This window comes from Homalodisca vitripennis, unplaced genomic scaffold (assembly GCF_021130785.1).
Source record: "Homalodisca vitripennis isolate AUS2020 unplaced genomic scaffold, UT_GWSS_2.1 ScUCBcl_5992;HRSCAF=12994, whole genome shotgun sequence".
NCBI lineage: Eukaryota > Metazoa > Arthropoda > Insecta > Hemiptera > Cicadellidae > Homalodisca > Homalodisca vitripennis.
In genome coordinates this window covers 7,341-27,980 of record NW_025782104.1, presented here as the reverse complement: position 1 = coordinate 27,980, position 20,640 = coordinate 7,341, and the positions used below count along the sequence as shown (strand labels likewise).

Genomic DNA, 20,640 nt, shown 5'->3' with positions numbered 1-20,640 from the left:
TCTCTATCAAACTTATATTCAGTTATATTTCAGTATAGTGAAAATTAAGGATCTTTTAACACAAAATGTTACTTACAATGCCTTCAGATGTTGAAAGTACAAATAATGTAACTATTAAATAAGAGCTCAAGGCCAAGGACAGCCTAGTCAACAACCTTAACAGAATATGCAATTAACTTAACTTAGAGATAACATAAAAGCTTTTTTACCGTATTAGAATTGTTTATACATCTTTGTTGCATAACAAATGTATATCTTTACACCACTAATTTGGCAAAAGACATGAATATTACAGCAGTTCATTGTTATTAACAGAAAATAAATTAAAAAGCATTGTATACGGAACTACAAGAATTCGTCACACCAATCAGAGAGGCATTGATAACAGTCAGCTGACTGCTTGGCGTTGGCGCTGCAGGTGTCTTTCATCCAATCCTGGAACAGCTCCTTATTCTTCTTCAACACCAGGAATTGTCCAAGCACAACATATGCCTATACAGTACAATCAAATTAGTCCAGAAGTTAAACACAATAATATTTAGAGCAGATTTAGAACATACAAATGTGAATTACCTTATGGGTTACACATTTTTTAACATAACGTAAATTATAAAATTACAAAAAGTAGAATTGTTTCTCTATCACTTTGGAACAGTTTTCAAAACTAAAGGAGTGTTTGTATTATAAACAGATTTACTAATAACAACATATTACTTTTATTTTCCCCTGTATATTACATCATATGAGTAGGTAATGTTGTATATGGATCATCAAAGTGGCTTGCACAATTGTCTAAAACACAAGAGATGTTCAATGTCAAATACATTTTTTTTAAATATTCCATTAACAGAAGAATTCAGAAAAACAGGAAAGTGTAAGAAAGAAAGAAAGAAATTTATTTCTTAAATAAAGTAATATATGCATCTGATATTTTTCTTGTTAGACAGTCAAACCAAAAATAATCCTCTTGAAAATATTCTTTTAAATGTAAACAAAATACCAAAATAAAGATGTTAAAAATGAGAATAGAATATAACAAAGCCTTTCTCGTGGTCAGTCTGATCTTAAGATAAAACACATAACAATATTTAAAATATACCATATTATGTTGTAACAAATATAAACAATAATAGCATTTAATAAAATAAACTTTAACTTTCTTTAAGAAAGATACAGGGCCTCCAAAGCAGAGCTTGTAATGAGGTTCCATCCTTGAATTTAAAATGAATATTTTTGATCGGTTTTATTGTTGTATTTTCTTGATGGACTCCCTATACTTAAACTCTAAATAGAAATATTTATATACACTTTACAAAAAAAGAAATATAATGGTCAAAGGTGTGCTACATTAATAAAAGTATAATAGTAAGCATGCAGGGTTTCTGTGAAACAGTTAAACAATGTTTGCAGGTTTTCCTCCAATACTTCAACTTGTTGTACACAGGCCCTGATTTTAGGTTTTCCCCCCCCTCCCCATCACTTACTCCCTTCATCATCTTGACATTGACTCGTGCTGAACTTTTTTGTAGTGAGCTTCATTTGTTGGCCATAATTTATTTTTATTCTATGCATTTCAGGCCTATTAGATGATTTTAACAATTCGTAAAGCATGTTAAGCTCATTTCTTTTTGCCAACAGTTCATCAGTATACCACTTGATTACATTAGAACTAACTCTGTTACTATTATGCCTGTTATTAACTCTTAATTTGTTTATTACAACTTATTTCATAATAATACTGGATATTTTTTTAAAAAGTTCAAACAATGCATTTACATTATTGGAGACAAAAAATCATTCCCATTTTCTTCGATGAGGTGATACTTAAATAGTTTAATATTGGAATCGTTTAAAATAGATATACACTTAAAACTAGATCCTATATTTAAAATTTCTTTTGAAGGTTATGAGTTTTTTTCTTGAGCTATAGTCTGCACAGTGAATAGCTATCCCAAATGAATGAATAGTGTTGGAAGGTCAAAGATGTAAAAAAAGTTATCAATATAGTTGCCGTCTCATGTGGGTTCACGTATAGTCACTTGTAGGCCATACAAAATGACACAAGTTAACAAATTGGTTAGCAACAATATTGTCAACTTTTTAAAAATTGAAGATTGAAATCCCCACAAAGGATAGAATTTTTGTTCAGCCTATTAATGTAAGATAAAACTTGTTCCATAGTACTAAGGAAAGTATTAATTTCTCCATTAGTGGTCCTGTAGACATTTACAAGCACCAATTTCATATCAACAAGTCCTACACTAAAAAGTTCACAGTCCAATTCAACTGACAACTTATTAATTGAACTATTTACCATGATTTCATGCAAAGGGGAAACTAGAGAAGATGGCAGTTCCTCCATGACCAATTCGCTTCCTACAAAAACTAGACACTAGTTGGCTGTCATTAATGACTGCATTTTCATTTAATTCTTCTTCTGACATTAAGTGTTCTGTTACACACATATAATCAATGTTACAATCATTTAACACTTGATCAAACTGTTGTATTTTATTTGATAATGCTTGAACATTCTGGTGAAAAACTGTCTGAGGTTACACTAGAGTTGCTCAGAATAGCAGGCATATCATCTCTTATTACATCAATGGACTTCTGACAGGGTGATGGAGTTTTCCAAAGAGATTTTACTGTTAAGGCTCCTCTTTCTCTACATACAGATTGATACAATCCTCTCTTATACATTTTATAGCCTTGATTATCTCACCAGCTAACCACTTTTTGCCTTTAGGATTTAAATGCATTCCATGTCTGGTATGAATCATCCTCGCCAACTTACCAGCCTAAACTGGCACAAAATTTGGATGCTTTTTACAAAGTTCTTTAAAAAGCTGAGTTGGTTTTGTTACCTTCAGTATTAACACACGACCATTCCGATAATTCACGCCTCTTAGGAACATCTAAAACAACGATCTTGTACGTACCATTAACTTTCTGAAGAAAACTTGAAATTCCATTAATTGCTTTCGCGGACTCGTTCTTCACATTATTTGCACCACAGATAACAACCACCATATCCTCACTTTGTACTTCATTAAGATTATTATACAACTTCCTTAGTCCAAAATCCAGGTCTTACAAAACCAATAGACTCAAATGTAGTTTCCTGTTGATTGTTTTTCCAAGACAAAATTTTTTCATGACTATCAGCATAAATCCATATTTTAAACTTTATTAAATAACACCAAATTACCAAATAACACTTAATTAATGGCAAACCATTTTCACAGACGATGATTTTTTATTTTATTCAATAAAATTTTTAAGACACTACTTCATCATGGGCATATAAAGAATCAATAGCATAAACCAAAGAATTGAATTACAGATTCTAAATGTGAAATGGAAACAAATAACCACAATACAATGTAAAATATTCAAAATAACGTTGCAACAAATCAAGATAAAACGTATGTTGGCTCAATGCAGGTATATCACTTGCATGTTTGCTTAAATCCTTGCAATGATGCTATCCTTGAATTAGCTCACACTATTGAACATCTTCTTGACATCAAACAAAACAAGAAATTTGAAGTAGTCTGGCACTATTGCTTATACTCAACCAAGGATTCAATGAAGGGGAAGTTTCTTTACTGTTGTTGGCAATACTACTAAATAAAGTGTCTCGTATTCTAGTATTTTTGCCTTCTATTGAAATTTTTATAATATAAGAACGATATTGTTTATTTTGTCAATTTACTAATGCCATTCTTAAAACATAAAACATGCTTGGAATGGCCACTATTTAGAGTTTTGAGAGTGTTTAAGAACTTCAATCATTGAATTAACTAATGATTCTATTTCTTATAAAAATTGACATTTTGTAAATGAGAAATTTCATAGTATTTTTTTATAATGATTCAAACAAATCAATATCAAAATCAAATTGCAAACAACAATCTGAAAAATAAATTACTATTCAGGGAAAACCAAAAATATGTACCTTGTCGAATCCCTGATGTTCAAGCCTTTTCCCCAAAACTTCTCCAACACCAGCCAGTTCAGTGACTGCCTTGTCACCCATTGGCTCCACCACGAAGTTGCGATGTTTCTGTGAAGTGCTCGACATCTGCAAAAAACGTTATTGCATAAACACACCTATTTCAAATTAACCCTTCAGTTGACTGTTGAGCTTTTTCAGCAATTTAAAGCCATAATGATGATATATTTCATCCTGTACACACACAATGTGTAAGGCACAATAAAAAAAATAATGGTTTGTCTTTCATTGGGAGGAAATTCTCACATAGTAATAACACTATGTAGCAATTTATTTCTAACGTGAGGAGTCTGTTTATGGTGTGTTGCTTCTGTGTATTAAAAACAATAATATTTTCATGTACTACTTTAGTTTGGTATTCCCATTTTAAAGAAAAAAAGACATTTATGCATAAATGGGTAACCAATGAACTCAAATCTGAGAAAAATACAATTGTAAATTTAAAAATATTGACAAAATAAACAATATAAAGATTTGCTAACCAATCCAAAAAAAGTATTTTTTTTCTAAATAAAATTAAAAAATCTTTAATAAATGTTTGTAAAAAACATAGGATGTTCTAAATGAGGAAACAAGAAAAAAGAAGGTAACATATCTACTAATGGACAGATCTCCAATACAACATAAGTCAGTAATGCTTTTAAACCCTTTGAACGCCGATATAAATTTAGTACTTTTTTAGATTACGCTCATTTAAGGTAAAAAAATGAAAATGAAATTTCCTTAAAGCTATTTTTTTATACATTCCTAATGACTAACACACACAAAAATAAATTTTACAATAATGTAATACTTGCATTAAAATATAATCACATTTTTTCATAATAATGGAATATTTCAATAAAAATCAAATACATGTGATAAAAAATATTAAAACTATGTACAAGGATAAGAAAACAAATAAAGTGCAATATGCTGATCTTGATTAGTTTATAAGTTCTGATGATAGATTTAGGCAGTTGTATGGTAAAACTTCAAAACACAAATCGGGATGAAGCCCATGGGGTCTCGGAACATGACTTGCAGAAGTACATTGTCTCCTTTCGTAATCCATTTCTTGTACAAACAACACACCTCCTGGATCTTTGAGCTCTTTTCCCCATAAAATGTTGCTTGCTTTTTTCTTGAGGAACATTTAGAGTTGGTCTTCCACGCTTTCTTCGTAGTGTACGTAGAGTTACTCTATCTGCTAGCAAGTCATTAACTTTTCCTGCTTTTCCTAAAATCTTTATTGGTAAGTGGTTTTTTTCCAGCTGCTTCTTGAACATTTTTGTATAACAAGTAAGAATTGACAGTGAACACTTCTAAAAGAAAAGAAAAAACCTTACGGTAGTGAAGTGAAAAAAATAAAACAAATATCTCATTGCATTTCAAAATGGCGGCCGTTCAAAATTTTCAAATTGTATTAGCTTTGAAACGGCTACTTTGACAACAAATTCACCAGGATAACCTTTTTTAGCATATTTTATTACCAATTCAACAATTTTTGTTTCAAAAAGATTGAATAACAAATAACTGAGTTACAACACCAAACGTAAAAACAGGTTAAATCCATGCATTGCAAGTACATACAACAATGTAGTGGATTTTTACGAATAAACTTTTTAAGATTCTTTATTAAAATACTGAACAATTATTATAACCTAAAAAAAATATTTATCATTTTTGTTCCATTTACAGTAATCAATGTGTTACATACACACAAATAAAAAAGAAACAAACTATTCACAATGCTCTTAAAAAAACAATAGCATAATATTACATGAAAACAGCTGACCAACAATCAGCAACCAAATCAGGTGTTTTAAATGAAGAAAAACTAATAAACAAACTATCAAGACATTGTTGAGCAAGTCTATGTTTTGAACGTGATTGTCACTGTTTGAATGTTCTGTTCTTCTTTGTAATTCCTGCTAGTTTTTCCTGTTAATTTAAATTTTTTTTATTACTTTGTTTCTTGTATGATATGAACCGTTTTACTTTTTAAGAGTATGCTGATATTCACTTTGTGTACGGACTTGCTGGAGGCAATGCCAGATTAGCTAGCAGATTGTACAGAGAGCGCTTTCCAGATAGGCTGCACCCAGTTCATAGCGTCTTCAGTGCCGTTCATATTCGTCTTAGGGAATTCACAACATCATCATTATCGTCACTGTCAGTATAATTGTTTAAAAGAGTATCATAATATCATCTTCATCCTCATCATTATAAGCACTAGAAAACGTAGCAATCAAAACTTTAGCAACAAAACCGTCATAATCATAATCGTCTGGGTGATGAGCCATAATTACACAACAGAAAAGAAACAATAAAAACTTGATTATATCACTTAAAACATGGTAACAATAACTTTTTACAACTATGTGTATAAGGAATGACAACACAAGAACACTTCCCAAAGGTACAATACATGCTCCAGTGATAGTTGGTAATGGCAGATAATATCGTCATCGGCGTACAGACGGGAGTGGGAGAGAACAGCTGCCAGCAACAAAACAATTTATTGTTTACCTGCTGCAACTGGATTATTTGGTCAAGCCAGTACATTACTTAGTATTGCGGCTTATATATTGAGCTTATAAACTTAAAAAACTGTAATAAAATATATTTTAATCGATCAGCGGATTATTTCGTCTTTGGCTTCTACGACGTGCTAAGGGTTAATGATTAATTTGTAAGTATTATTGGTATCTTGCTTCATAAAAAACTTGTACAAAATGCAGTAATGATGCAAGGAAACTTAATCTCTGATATAAAACCTGGTTTTGATAAAATAATATTTAGTAGTTCTCCAGTGACTGAAACAGACTTATGTAAAATAATGGATTCTCTTAAAAACATGTCAGCCAGTAGTTACGAGATTCCCATAATATTAATGACATTTTCAAAAGAAATAATGATTAAACCATTAGTCTATCTTGTAAATTTCTCGTTGTATCAGATGGTGCTTCCAAAAGATTAAAATTTTCTATAGTAATTCCTATATTTAAAAAGGGTGAAACCACAGGTATTTCTAATTATCACCCTATTGATTTTCTGGCATTGGTATATAACTTTTTAATAGCTATGTATAATCGATGATTGTAGTAGCACGTTTAGAGAACCATAAACTTACTGATAAACAACAGCATGGGTTACGGAATAAAGAATCCTCAATGACAGCTTTGGTTAACTTCACTGAATTTATTACGAATTCAGTTGAAAAACAGTATAAAATTGCTGAAATATTCATGGATTAACCAAAGCCTTTTGATAGTAATTCTCATGAAATTTTGCTGCATGCACCTTTAGCCAGCCAGTGACAGTGTTGTAAGTGTTCATTGTCATTATTAATACACTGAGAGCAAACCACTTTTCCATTTTCAAAAAAATTTGTGGAAATTTATCTGTAAGCTCAGAGATTGTGAAACCTCCATTTCTTTAACTGTTTCGTTGAACTTACAAACAGCTCAACACTCACCACTGATAGCCTGTCACTCCTTTCTGGTGAATATTTGATCCTCCACTTTTAAATAAACAAACCCATTCATGTGCACTCCTTTCATCCATTTTGTTTGGTACATAAACGGCACAAAATTTTTCTATGAATAACTACCACTCAATATTATTTTGGTGTAAAAGACCTAATTACAGCAAGCATTTCACATTTGGCAAGAAACTCTATTGCGGCATACATTTCGCAAAGCTATAGAAAATGAACGAACACTGGTACACCCTTCGAACTGCCATGTGGCTAGAGGCTGAGTGACCTGCCGCATTCAGCAGTGTGTGTGAGAGAGAGAGCGCTACCCCCACTACTACCAGCACTGTAAGCGAACGGCAGTTACTTCTGGAATAGCCCTTATATCTTGGATCCATTGCTGTTCACCTCCTATAATTAGGGTACACTTGGGGTTGTCAGTTAAATAAAGAGTCATCTGTATCTTCATGCAGATGACTCAAACCTCATAGCATCAGCAAAAATCCAGCTTACACAATTTTCTGTATGATTGTCCATAGGACATCTTGAGAATGAAACGAGATATACTTTAAATTTTGCATGCAAGTTCAGTGACAAATCCTTATATGTGGTGTGGAGTTCTCCTGCCTAGTTTAAAATAGAGTATCAAGAGACTGGGATAAAATTTCATTCTATACCAAACTTCAAATTAAAATTGTTGGAGTTATCCAAGTTTGGCTGTTTGGGTGTTGGGCTATAATACAATTTATATAAAATTTATGGTTTAAGAATTAAAAAAAAGAAAATTGAAAATACAAGGAATAGAATTACACTTCAAATGTGATAATAATCACGCTTAACTAGAATTTTTATGAAATTACAAAAAAAAAAAAAATATTAATATTTACTTTACAATAGTAGTTGAACAAAAAGATTTTTCAAGAACAAGATATGTGAGTTATTATATCAGGTACAAATGACTTAATCCATAATGAATCACAAGAGTTTTTTAATGGGTATCTCTGAAACTCTAAATCAAGTTAAAAAAAATTATGTCCCAAGTTCTAGTAGATGTCCCAAACCGATATGGCCTTCCTGAGTGGTTATGTGTAAACAGTAGGAAAACCAATTTTGAAGTAAAGGAAATAGTTAAGAGATATAATAATGTAAGAATTATAGAAGCAAGCAATGCTGGTAGAGAACTCCATATTCTCCATGGCACACACTTTAACATCAAGGGTAAAAGATGTCTGGCACAGGAGAATATCAATGTGATTAATAGGCAAATAGTTAGTAATCCTGCAGAAGAGACCACAGACAGGATATTACTTCAAACTTGAGGAGTAAGGAAGAAGAGCTGATAAAGTAGTGTTGTGTAATTGTAACACAGATACTATTGAGCGTACTGTTGTATATAATTCTGCACACTCTAAGTTTTTGTTTATAAATACACAAGGAATTAAGAGCAAAATGGAAGAATTGGAAGTGGTGATTAACAAACATGGCTACACAGTGGTCTGCATTGGCAAGCATTGTGACACAAATGATACATGTACATCGCCATTGTACTTACACCCATTTCTCAAATACCATATAAATGATTTTAATTAATTTCTAACGTATGTCTAACAATATTGTTATTCAGTACCTTAAAAATAGCTAGCAAATATTAATTATAAATAACTATAATTAGAATGTTTTTGTATTTGATAACTTATGTATGGTATTTCTAATTAATGATTTGGTACATTGGTTCAATTGTGGTGGTGGCCACTTACTATACCGTAGCCTATAATACTTCTGGTTTTATGCGCTGTGAATTATTTTGTTAGGCTACCAATAAGTTATTACCACAGATCTCCATGTAGTAGATCTCAAACTTATTGGTAGTCTAACAAAAAAAGCCTCAACGCATGAGACCAGAAAAATTACATATCATTATGTAATATATATTGTGTAGTTTCAGATGGTATATGTGCCTTGCTGGGAGCAGTTTTGTATTTTTGAGAAAAAAGTAAGTTTTTTTGGTTTATTTGTAAATGATCATAACTTCTTTCTAGCATTCCCACAAAGACCTCAGTTCATAAAACTGAAGTATTATTATGTAGAACATATTGTTTACTTTAATGTGGTGCTTGTCTCCTTGGAAGCTTTATATACTTGTAAATACATAACTAAGAGATAGGCATAATTCTTTTTCATGATTTTCAAATCCGCTGCAGAAAATAGCCAACTATGATCACAAAGACTGTTATGGTTAATTTTTATTACACCCGCTGACAGTTGGTACTAACTGTTAATAAACCGTTAAATTTATATTTAGTTATGTAAAGGGCTGCAGTATAATAAGCGGCCACAACCACAATCGAATCATGATTATCGATTAGAAATATCCAAACTATCGAATACAACACTTGACCTACAGATATTCACAATTAAACATTGCTACCTGTTTTGATCTAATTTACGTACTGAGTAGGCTAGTGACATCGACAAGAATAATGGAAGACTTTTGAGCATTCTAAATTTGGAATTATGAATATATTGAAAATCTGTACTATTTTAGTTGGAATCTAACAAACTTTGCCCTTTTATTAGTAAATGTAGTTTTGAAGGCATTAGTACCTGGAGAAATACCATTTCATATTGGCTAAAGTAATCGTAGGTATTTTGCTGCTCAAACATAGTTTAGTAAAGTTTAGTTATTAGTTATTTTATATAATCAGAAACAAATACATTTCTTTTACATAGTGAAGATAATCCACTATAATACAATTTTAAAAGCCTACAACGCAGTTCAGTTCAATGACATGGCTCCAAATTAATTCATAGTAAAATCATCTGTTTGGTATTTGACTAATGGCGGCAAGTACAATTACGATACATGTGTTCTTTGTGTCACAAGGAATCGAGACAAATGTTATATTGTTTGGTTTATAACATTGTATAAATATAAATAACATAGATAGTTTTAATTATCGTTAAATATATTAATTTTTAAGGTTTAAAAGCAGCAGAACTATATTATTATTTGAAATACCTACTGTGTAATTTGGCTCGACACTTTAATCGAGGATTCAATAATCGTGATTCGATTGTGGTGGTGGCCACCTATTAAACTGCGGCTATGTAATGTACCAACTTGTAGATTGTTTTAGTTAGCATACAGGTTATATTTGTAAGTTTATAGTTTAAGTTTCAATGTCAGTCATCTGCAATTTTTACTCATTATATCACTTAAGTGAGTGGTGGGAACTGGCTATGAAGAATGCTAAGGGAAATGGGTTAGAACTCCTTAGTGGAATCCATTGGCAGTTTCACACTGGTCAAAATAACTTCATAACAAAATTTAACCAATCACAAATTGCTACAAATAAGCAAACATAAAAATGCCCAGAGGCAGACAACACCGAAAAATGAAAACGAAAATAAAGTTCACCTAGAAGAGGTAGAAAACTGTGGCTAAAATAAAGACAAACAAAAAATAGGTGAGTGATGGAACTAATTGCGGGTAGAGTAAGATAAGCGGACCAATTTGTTATATCAACATTGCATCTATACACAATCAATATAATCAACCAATACTGATTAATTTAATATTTAAGTTTAACTGAATGCACTCAAGTCATCTGTACAAACATAAATACATTTAAAGATTGTTAACATGATATTTGATGACTTCATTAAAATAAAAATGTAAGTAATTTGGAAAACAAACCAAAATAACATTGAAAGACAATATCCCGATTTCTATGTGTTTGTTTTCTTGTCATGATGTTTTTATTATTGAAATAAGATCATTTTTATTACCTATCCATCTGTTTGTTTGATAGTTATGGTTCGTTTATTATTTATGATGTTGAAGACATTGTATTTACTAAATTAATCCTTTTAATTCTAAACCTATAGGCCTAACTTTTATTTAGTACTTTAGAGACATAGATAATTTATTATTCAGAAACCCTGATTCCTCCCGTCCCCTACATCAATGAACTAATTGAGATTTAGATAGTATGTTTAAAATGTTGGTCAGGCTAATATTTTATCAATATAGTTTGTCAGTGCCTACAAATTCTTTCTGGAAATAATACTATACTATTTCAAAAAAATAGGTATAAAGTGGTTTTAGGCCAACATCTGACATGGTGAAGTAAATATTATCTCTAAAATTTGCTGATACGACTTTTTCATAATCAAATTTTAACCTTGAGAGAGTTGCCATGTCTGTTGTCAAGAAGAGTTATGCCACTTGGGGAAAAATTTCCAAGGGTTATTCACAGGCCTTTTCTCATGTCTAAGGTTAGATTCAATGTTTAACCCTTTAGTGCTATATAGGTATTTTTCAAGTTGTTTGTACTCAACCAGTTCCAAGCATTTATTACAAGTGTGTGCCTGCCAGTGCCAGAGGGTTTCTATCCTTTTTGCAAAGTGTTTGTAAATAATTTGTTATCTCTGTTATTTATTCCACAAATTTAATGGGGTAGGGTACGATAAACGGACCCGGTTTTTTATATCGAAATTGGCAAACGATATTACTTAATCATAACCATCGATATAATAAATTGATACTGACTAATTATTTTGAACTATTAACTTAAATAATCTATATCAACAGCTGTAAACACTCTAAAATAATACACGTAGGATAATATTTCAATTTTACATAAGTAATTATGATTATTAAAAATGGCAGTCAATTTTAGAAAACTACATGACGCTTTTTCATGGCTTCAACATGTTGGACTCGTACCGAAAAACCCATTATGTGAAATTTGTGGGAAAGAAACAACTGTAACTGTGAGAGAGTAAATATGGTCGTCTTCAATTTTCCTAATTTTGGTTATAATAGAAAGAAAGAAATTTATTTCTCAAACAAACACCTTACATACATACATACATTTAATAAGTATATCATGAGAAATATTTAATCCTCCAAGGCTTAGTCTGATTGGAGGCTTTACTGCAATTTTAAATATCACCGTTCAAATGGCAACTAAATTATATAAACAAAAATAAAGTAATTATACTTAAATCTATAAATACACAATCAAAGATACAATAAATACTACTCTTCCAAACTACTACAATTTATAATATGAACAGTTACAACATCATTAGACAAAACTACTTAAATACTTATTGAGAGAATTTATGATTTAATAATACTATAATACTTATCATAACTATAAATAATTATAATTAAAGGCAATATATAGTGAGTAAAGCAAAGTACAGTGGAGTAAAGTAGGAGGGAAAACTAAAAACAACTAATTACAAATAAAAAACAATAAATCTTCAATATTCTGACATGTAAACAATCATAGTCTTAATTTTTTAAGAAAAACATTTATATTACTTATGTTGTTTGGCAATTTGTTAAATAATGTAGGTGCTAAAAAATTTAATTATTTTGTAAAATATGTGTTTGTTGGCTTCGGTAAGAACACATTTTTATTACTAAGCAGTCTGTTAATATACTCATAATTTTCCCTACAGTTTCTACTTCTTAAGAAAAAAATGTTGAGTACCTTATATACATAAATATATCTTAAAGGAAGAACTTTTAAGGAACAAAAAATTGGGAAAAGAATGTTCAAATTGATTACTTTTAGTTATTATTCTCTTTATTATTTACGTATAGTTAAATAATTTGTTTGATCACTGTAAATATTAAATTCATATTTTAATTTAAAACATGATTGTTATTTAGGACTATAGGTACTTTTATATCGATTGATAGTCTAGGATTTGAGATACAAATATTAGGTATCGATGACTATATTCTTCAATATAAAAAAACCGGGTCCGCTTATCGTACCCTACCTATTTAATGATTTAAAAAAATTATAGATAAACATTCAATCATCTATTAGAATATATTAAAAGAAGCTTGACTCAAAATTAAAAATGTTTTTTTTGGACCTTCTTATGTTGATGAAAAAAGTCTGGGCTCTATTCAATAAATTCAGTGTCCATTAAATTACGATATGAACACTCTGTTGAAAATTATTGATAAAATGTTGACAAATAAAAAAATTGTGGCAACGAACTGGTTGTCTTAAAAAAAAATTAACACAAATTATAAAGTTAAGGAAAAATACGGATAACATTAACAATCACACTAAGTAAAACTATATGTTCAACTATACATTGTAAAAGTTATCTAGTTTTTTAAAGTTGGATAATGTTCAAACAAAAAAAACCCAAAAATTTATCAGTGATCAAAAATAAAACACTTGGGATACAATCCCTTCTTACATATTTTGTACATAAATGTTGATTATCTTCTCTTCCATAAGCCTTTGTACTGGCTGCACAAAACATATACATCAGTTCTCTATCATTGGGAATTTGTTCAAAAATAGCCTACATGTCAAGATTTGTATCTCCTCCAGGACCTCTGGCAGGATGTCTTGGGGGTAGGGTACAATAAGCGGACCCGGTTTTTTATATCAAAATTGGCAAACGATATTGATCATAACCATCGATATAATCATTCGATACTGATTAATTCTTTTGAACTATTAACTTAAATAGTCTATATCAACAGCTGTAAACATTTTAAAATAATACACGTACTGTAGGGTAATATTTCAATTTTACATAAGTAATTTTGATTATTAAAAATGGCAGTCAATTTTAGAAAACTACTTGGACATTGCTTTCAAAGATGATAAGACATAAATAAAATATATTGTTTTTGTGACTTCAACGTGTTAGACTCAAACCGAAAACACCATTATGTGAAATTTGTGGGAAAGAAACAACTGTAACTGAGAGAGGAGCAAATATGGTCGTCTTCAGTTTTCCTAATTTAGGTTATAATAATTTTTTTGATCGCTGTAAATATTAAATTTATATTTTAATTTAAAAACATATGATTGTTATTGAAGACTATAGATACTTTTATATCGATTGATAGTCAGGTAGGATTTGAGATGCGAATATTAGGTATCGATGATAACATTCTTCAATATAAAAAAAACCAGGTCCGCTTATCGTACCCTACTCGAATTTTGATCCAAATGAACGTTTTTCTTAAAATTTCGAGCTACAAATTAATTAGTTGGGTAATTCTAAGCAATATATGGGTCAACCTCGATTTTTCTCATATTACAATATAATGTTCCAATAGTCAATTAGAAAAGGAAATGACTAGAATTTCTTGCCGGAAGGCAGTTATAGGGAGCAGGCAACTGCCAGACGGTCATATATTGCTTAGAATTACCTATTAGTGATCAGGGGCACTGACGTGATCTGGGCTTCAAATTTGGAACTACTCGAGTTAATTTTTTTTCTAAAAGAGCAAGCAGCGCAAAGCGCTGCACAGCAGGCAGGCATCGTGCGTGATTCTTTTTTTTATTAAAAATTACTGATAAAATTGTTATTACATATTACAATATGATGTAGTGTGTAATGTATGTAAAACAATTTTAAACACATGACCGTCTGGCGGTTGCCTGCTCCCTATAACTGCTTTCCAGCAAGAAATTCTAGTCATTTCCTTCTCTAATTGACTATTGGAACATTATATTGTAATATGAGAAAAAAACGAGGTTTGACCCATATATTGCTTAGAATTACCATTAGTTGTCGAGTTGAGACGAGTGCCTCCGGCGATCAGCGCGGGCTTCAGCAGCACCTTTTGCCCCGCGCTGATATCAACAAAAGAAAAACATCCCTCGAGATAGTACCTATCAGTAAAATATCAAATTCTAGAGGGGCTGATCAGAAATATAAATTGAATCGTAATGGAAAGGCAATTATGTACCATGTAAAAAACTTAATAAATCATGGGTAATTATCATATTAACCGCCGGGGGCGGAAAAAAATACGAGTTTTTTGCGTTCTTAACTTATTGGAATCGTCCTATATAAAAAAAAAGTATAAAGGTTTGATGGGGTGGAAATGAGAAATAACGAAGTTCTAGAAAATAAAAAAATTAAATAACTTTCCAGTAATATCTCCATGTTCTACATCCACGTCTAGCGTCACGTGACCTTTTGTGGCCAATGATTGAACCTCGTGATGACGTCATCGGTTGCGCCGCCATCTTTGCAAACGTAAATGAGAAATTACAGAAATGAGCAGAATTTTGATCAAAATTAATAATGTTTTTCTTAATTTCGAGAAAAAAATTAATTACGAGTGCCTCCGGCCATCAGCGCGGGCTTCGGCAGCACCTTCGGTGCTGCCCCGCGCTGATGTGTCAATAAAAAGAAAAAAACATCCCTCGAGATAGTACCTATCAGTAAAATATAAAATTCTAGAGGGGCTGATCAAAAATATAAATTGAAATGTAATGCAAAGGCAATTATGTAAAAGTTTTAAAAAACTAAATAAATCATTAAAAACTCAAATATATAGATGGATATTAACAGAGAACACTTACCATTAGTGTGTTGGCGGATATAGCTAAACAGCAGCAAACAAAAAAGTGGTCTATCACAACGAAACGACACAGTCTCCCGGTTTAAAAACACCACTCGACCGCACGACGAACAAATACACTCATTTTTAAAAATGCCCTGTTCTATTAAAAAAGAGATAATTTCGTTTCGGTTAAAAAACGTAAGCTCTTTACGTGCCCTACGAAACACTCCGACACACACAATTCACTAGGGTTGGTTGAACTAGTGGATGGTTGATTCATCATTGTAAACTCACTCACTCAATCCGATCTACTGAACACGATATCTTGTGTAGAACTGACCTATGCCCCGGACAACTCAGATAACAGGTATGCTATCAGGCTGCTATCAGTCCCGGCCGCAGATAATATTCAAGTAAACAGATTATCCAGACACAGCACACAAACTGAACATTAAAACATTAGAAACTTTACCACTTATCAATATACCCCCTAAAATCATGTTATTTGTCATTTGCACCCCATAGTACTATATATATTTTTTGTTCAGGAGGGTGAGCAGAATACGTTGGTAACGTCAAATTCGTGATTTGCCGCCCCGGCGTTTTAAATCTTACTGGTACCAAATCATGAATACCCCTAATATGAATTACGTATATAAACGGACATTAAAAGAGAACACTTACCACTAGTGTGTTCCACAGAATGTACAGAAAATAAATAATCTCGTTTTGGTCGAAACGTAACCATGCCCGACAAAACACTTCGACACACCAATTCACTACGATTGGTCAAACTAGTGGATGGTTGATCGCACCTATGATCGTCGCGCACTCACTCGATCCAAAACTACTGTGGCACACGATATCTAGTGAAGCACCATGACATCTGCCCCGGAGCGTTCAGATAATAGATACGCTATCAGTCCCCAGCCGCAGATAATATTTACGTCACACCAGTTCACTAGCCTACGAATTGGTCGAATTAGTGGATGGTTGATCCATGATTGTCACGCACTCACTCGATCCAACCTACAGTACACATTATCTCTGACTTCTGTCCCAGAGCGCTCAGATAACAGAAACGCTATCAGTCCCACCCGCAGATAATATTTACAGATATCCCGACACAGCACACAAACAGAACATTAAGAACTTGACTATTTATGTATATACCCTCTAAAACCATGTTATTTGTCATTTGCAACCCCTAAAACCATATATATTTTTTGTTCAGGAGGATGAGCAGAAAACGTTGATAACGTCAAATTCGTGATTTGCCACCTTTTATAATTTCCAAAGGCAAAAAATATGAAGTGTCTAAAGTAAAATATTTGCCCTTTTTATTGTTTTTTATGCTTATGCTATTATGTATGAACATCACTAATAACAGTTTAGGCTTAGGCAATAATGTAGATTTTGATCATTATCCATGGTGCTACAAAACCCAATAGCCCTCAATGTTAACCATTTTGAACAGATTATTATAATATTAATTGAAGTATTCAGTAAAGACTAGACTAAATCGACAACAGATAAGGCCGATTGCAGCATATTTTGAACGACTTACCTTTGTTAAATTCCTAACAATAAAATCCTTAAATAAAAGTGAACTTGGATCTTCAACCAATATAGCCTATCCTTTCCTTTTATTTTATTACTTGAAATTTCTTAAGGAAGAAACTACAACGAGACAAATCTAAACAAAATACAAATCTCTATAGTCACTTGATTCGACAATTCACTAAGTTACAGTGGATAACACGAATAAGCACTAAGAAGTAATAAATTACTTCATCAAGCAATGATTCAATTGAAATACAAACTACCAAGCCAACGGTGTGTTAAAAACCAAAGAACTCGAAAACTTTATTGTCATTTTCGCAGCCATTCAAAGACATACAAAAAACAAGATCAAAACTATTTTCGTACATAAAACAGTGCACAATACTTATTTAACGTAGAGAAGTTAAAACTAGAGAAAATCTTCTCAAGTAAAAGAAAGGTGAGATAATAGTGAGAGAGTTAAGTAAACGGCTTCGTTTAATACAGTCATGTATCAAAGAAAATAAATATTAATTTTAAAGGCACGTCATGCTGTATATGATGTGAAGAATAGCCAAACTTTGACTATTGTATTAATGGAAAGAATCGAGAAAAGGTGGAAAATTTAAAAGGGTGTATAAGGTCATCATGACTGCATCTTTGGATTCATAGGAGTATATATTTTCAAATTTGTGCCTCATCACACGTCTTGTTCTATCACAGTTGCTTTCTTTCTTTTTCTTAGATACAAAGGTTGTACCTATTTAGGGGATGGAATCTCGATAAACATTTTTATGTATATTATTTTTTAACGCTTAGTTTATCCTTGCTTAAAAAACTTCAGGGCGTTGTGTTAGGAAAAATTTGGTAATTTTTCTATACAAATATTCTATATGTTTCAGTTAATACTTTCAGTTAATTATGTTTGATCACTAACGTATTTGTAAATCGTCATATTAGTCAGAGAAGAAACCATGATTCTATTGTATTTCTAAATATCTATGTGATATAATACCAGCAATAGAATACATGTCATCATCAAATTGAATCTGACACAAAAATAAGATAAGTGGCAGAGTTGTTTGTTTAGCGTTTATTAAGGTTTGTTTAGCTATTTTAGCGATTTTTACATTCATTCATGAGTGAAAATGTTTAAAAAACCAAAATCAACCAAATGAAGACTAAATCAGTGAAGTTTAAGTTTTTGTTAAGTATTTGTATACGAACATTAAAAAATTCCTAATGTGTTTAAACCGACATTGTAACAAATATCAAATCTCTGTAAAAGCCACAAAATATCAAATGGTTTTTACACAGCGTCTGAATCGTGCAATATTATAGTGTTGATTTATTAGATATGATTTGCTCATACAATTTTTACAAACTAGCTTTCTGATACAAACAAGTTCAGAGGTAGTGAAACTTAAAACAACAGTTAACACAATTTTGGGGTAAAGTAAAGTAAAATAAGCGGACCCAATTTTTTACATCGGCATCGACATTTTTACTTAGTTATAACTCTTGATATAACAAACCAATACTGATTTTTCTTAACAATATATAACTTGTATTACCTATAAACACTTTTTCATATAATACACTTATTTTCTTTTAGAAATAATAACAGACAGTCGAAAGCTCGTGGAGGATTGTGAAAGACGTTTAAAAAGTGGTATATCAACTGACCTGTTTGCAAATCATCTCTGTGAGTGTTTGTACAGAAGAGAAGTACAGTACGGTTTTCTATAGAACATGTTTCATAAATTCTCGAAAACCAGTTAATTATTTTTACACAAGGGAAACATATAAACGCATATTAGGTATTTTCTGTTGTAAATGTTTTTTTTATTTTTTAACCATTTCTTTGATTTTTTTATGAGTTTTCCTATTTCAAGTTCTAATTGTTTGATAATTACATCTCATTTATCATTTATGAGATTGTCACTGTGTGTATTATATTAATTTCAAATTGTTTTTCATTATGACTATAGATATTTTGACGTGCTTTATAAACCGTATTCAATATTTGAATAGTATCGATGATTATACTAACCGATATATTAAACCGTGTCTGCTTATCGTTACTCTACCCCAATTTTGATTACAAAGCAGTGTTATTGCTGACTACTGAGTGGAATAGTGGCTAGTTTCAGCAGGACGTGAAATGATATAGTATTTTATTTAAATGATTTAAGTAAAATATACACAGATTGAAAATAAGTATATGGGCGAAAGTAGAAAGTAACACAGATATGCGCATATTATTTGTCTTTAAATTTGACATGGTATTAATTATAGGCAATATAGCTTTTTGCCCGTCTGTGTAGGTTAGTGCTAAAAGAATAATACATTTTACTGTATACAAAGAAAATACAAGTATTATAATAAGTTTCGATTATATATCTACTGGCCTTCTCTCCCCCTAAAAAGAATGTAATTTGAGGTATCGTGAAAAAAACAAATAGTAATAGCAGGGCCCGATTAACCAGTAGGCTAAGTAAGGCTGCAGCCTAGGGCGCGAGACCGGTGACGATTTTAGGGGGGGCGCTTCGGAGTTCAAGATGAAGTGCTTTTTATATGTAGTAAATTAAAATGGTATGGTCTAAAACTTCACTATACATTTTTGTACATTATTTACACATCCACCTAGACCTTAGATTTACTCCATTTACTTAAAAAATAACTATTAAGTAGAAAAAGAAATTAATTAATAGCGATTAGTGACAACGCATAGTAATTATCGTAACGGTAGGGAAACTAAAAGGGAAATTTTGCTTCGCGCGAGGGGCGCCGCCGGCCGCCGCCCTTCGCCGTTTGCAACACTGACGCTCTCTGACAGATAGAGACAGAGTGTAGCTGCAGCTGCAGTCAGTCGTCTCCTCGTCTGCACTGTTTGTTTTAGGCCTATGTGCCTATGAATTATTTTGGACTTTCGTTGTGATTAATTGGTGTCATTGCTCGTTATTATAAACACTGACATTTATTCGTAAGTCGAGTAGAGTGTTTGATACTGAAAATATTAGAAGAAGCAGTGGTTTGCTTGTTTTACATATGTAGGCTACATTACGAGTAAAAAAACCAAGTGGTTTCCGAATACCGTAAACGGGCCCGGGAGCGTAACGAACGGGAAAGTGCTCTTCTAAATAAAATTCATAGACTAGACGATTTTTTCAATAAACCCGAAACTCCCAGTTGTTTCTGCTGAGACATTGCCGGTCGTCACGGGAACTGAACGAAACGTTGTTGAGTGAGGACAGCGGTGTTATA

General features: G+C 31.7%; 1 protein-coding gene across 1 annotated transcript; it reads right to left on the bottom strand.

Annotated features, from left to right (window-relative positions):
* Nucleotides 1-228: 228 nt before the first annotated feature.
* LOC124373606 (barrier-to-autointegration factor-like) lies at nt 229-17,551 on the bottom strand. The gene is made up of 3 exons (XM_046831963.1): nt 17,399-17,551; nt 3,962-4,087; nt 229-492 (listed from the first exon to the last, which is right to left on the bottom strand). The coding sequence occupies exons 2-3, from the start codon at nt 4,085-4,087 to the stop codon at nt 346-348; spliced, it is 273 nt and encodes a 90-aa protein (XP_046687919.1). The 5' UTR covers nt 17,399-17,551; the 3' UTR covers nt 229-345.
* Between the last annotated feature and the right edge of the window lie 3,089 nt (nt 17,552-20,640).

Bases quoted from the DNA above. Each gene is read 5' to 3' on its own strand.
- LOC124373606 (XM_046831963.1), bottom strand. From the start codon at position 4,087: ATGTCGAGCACTTCACAGAAACATCGCAACTTCGTGGTGGAGCCAATG. The intron at 493-3,961 runs GTACATATTTTT...TGTACTGTATAG, and splicing joins AACATCAGGGATTCGACAAG to GCATATGTTGTGCTTGGACA.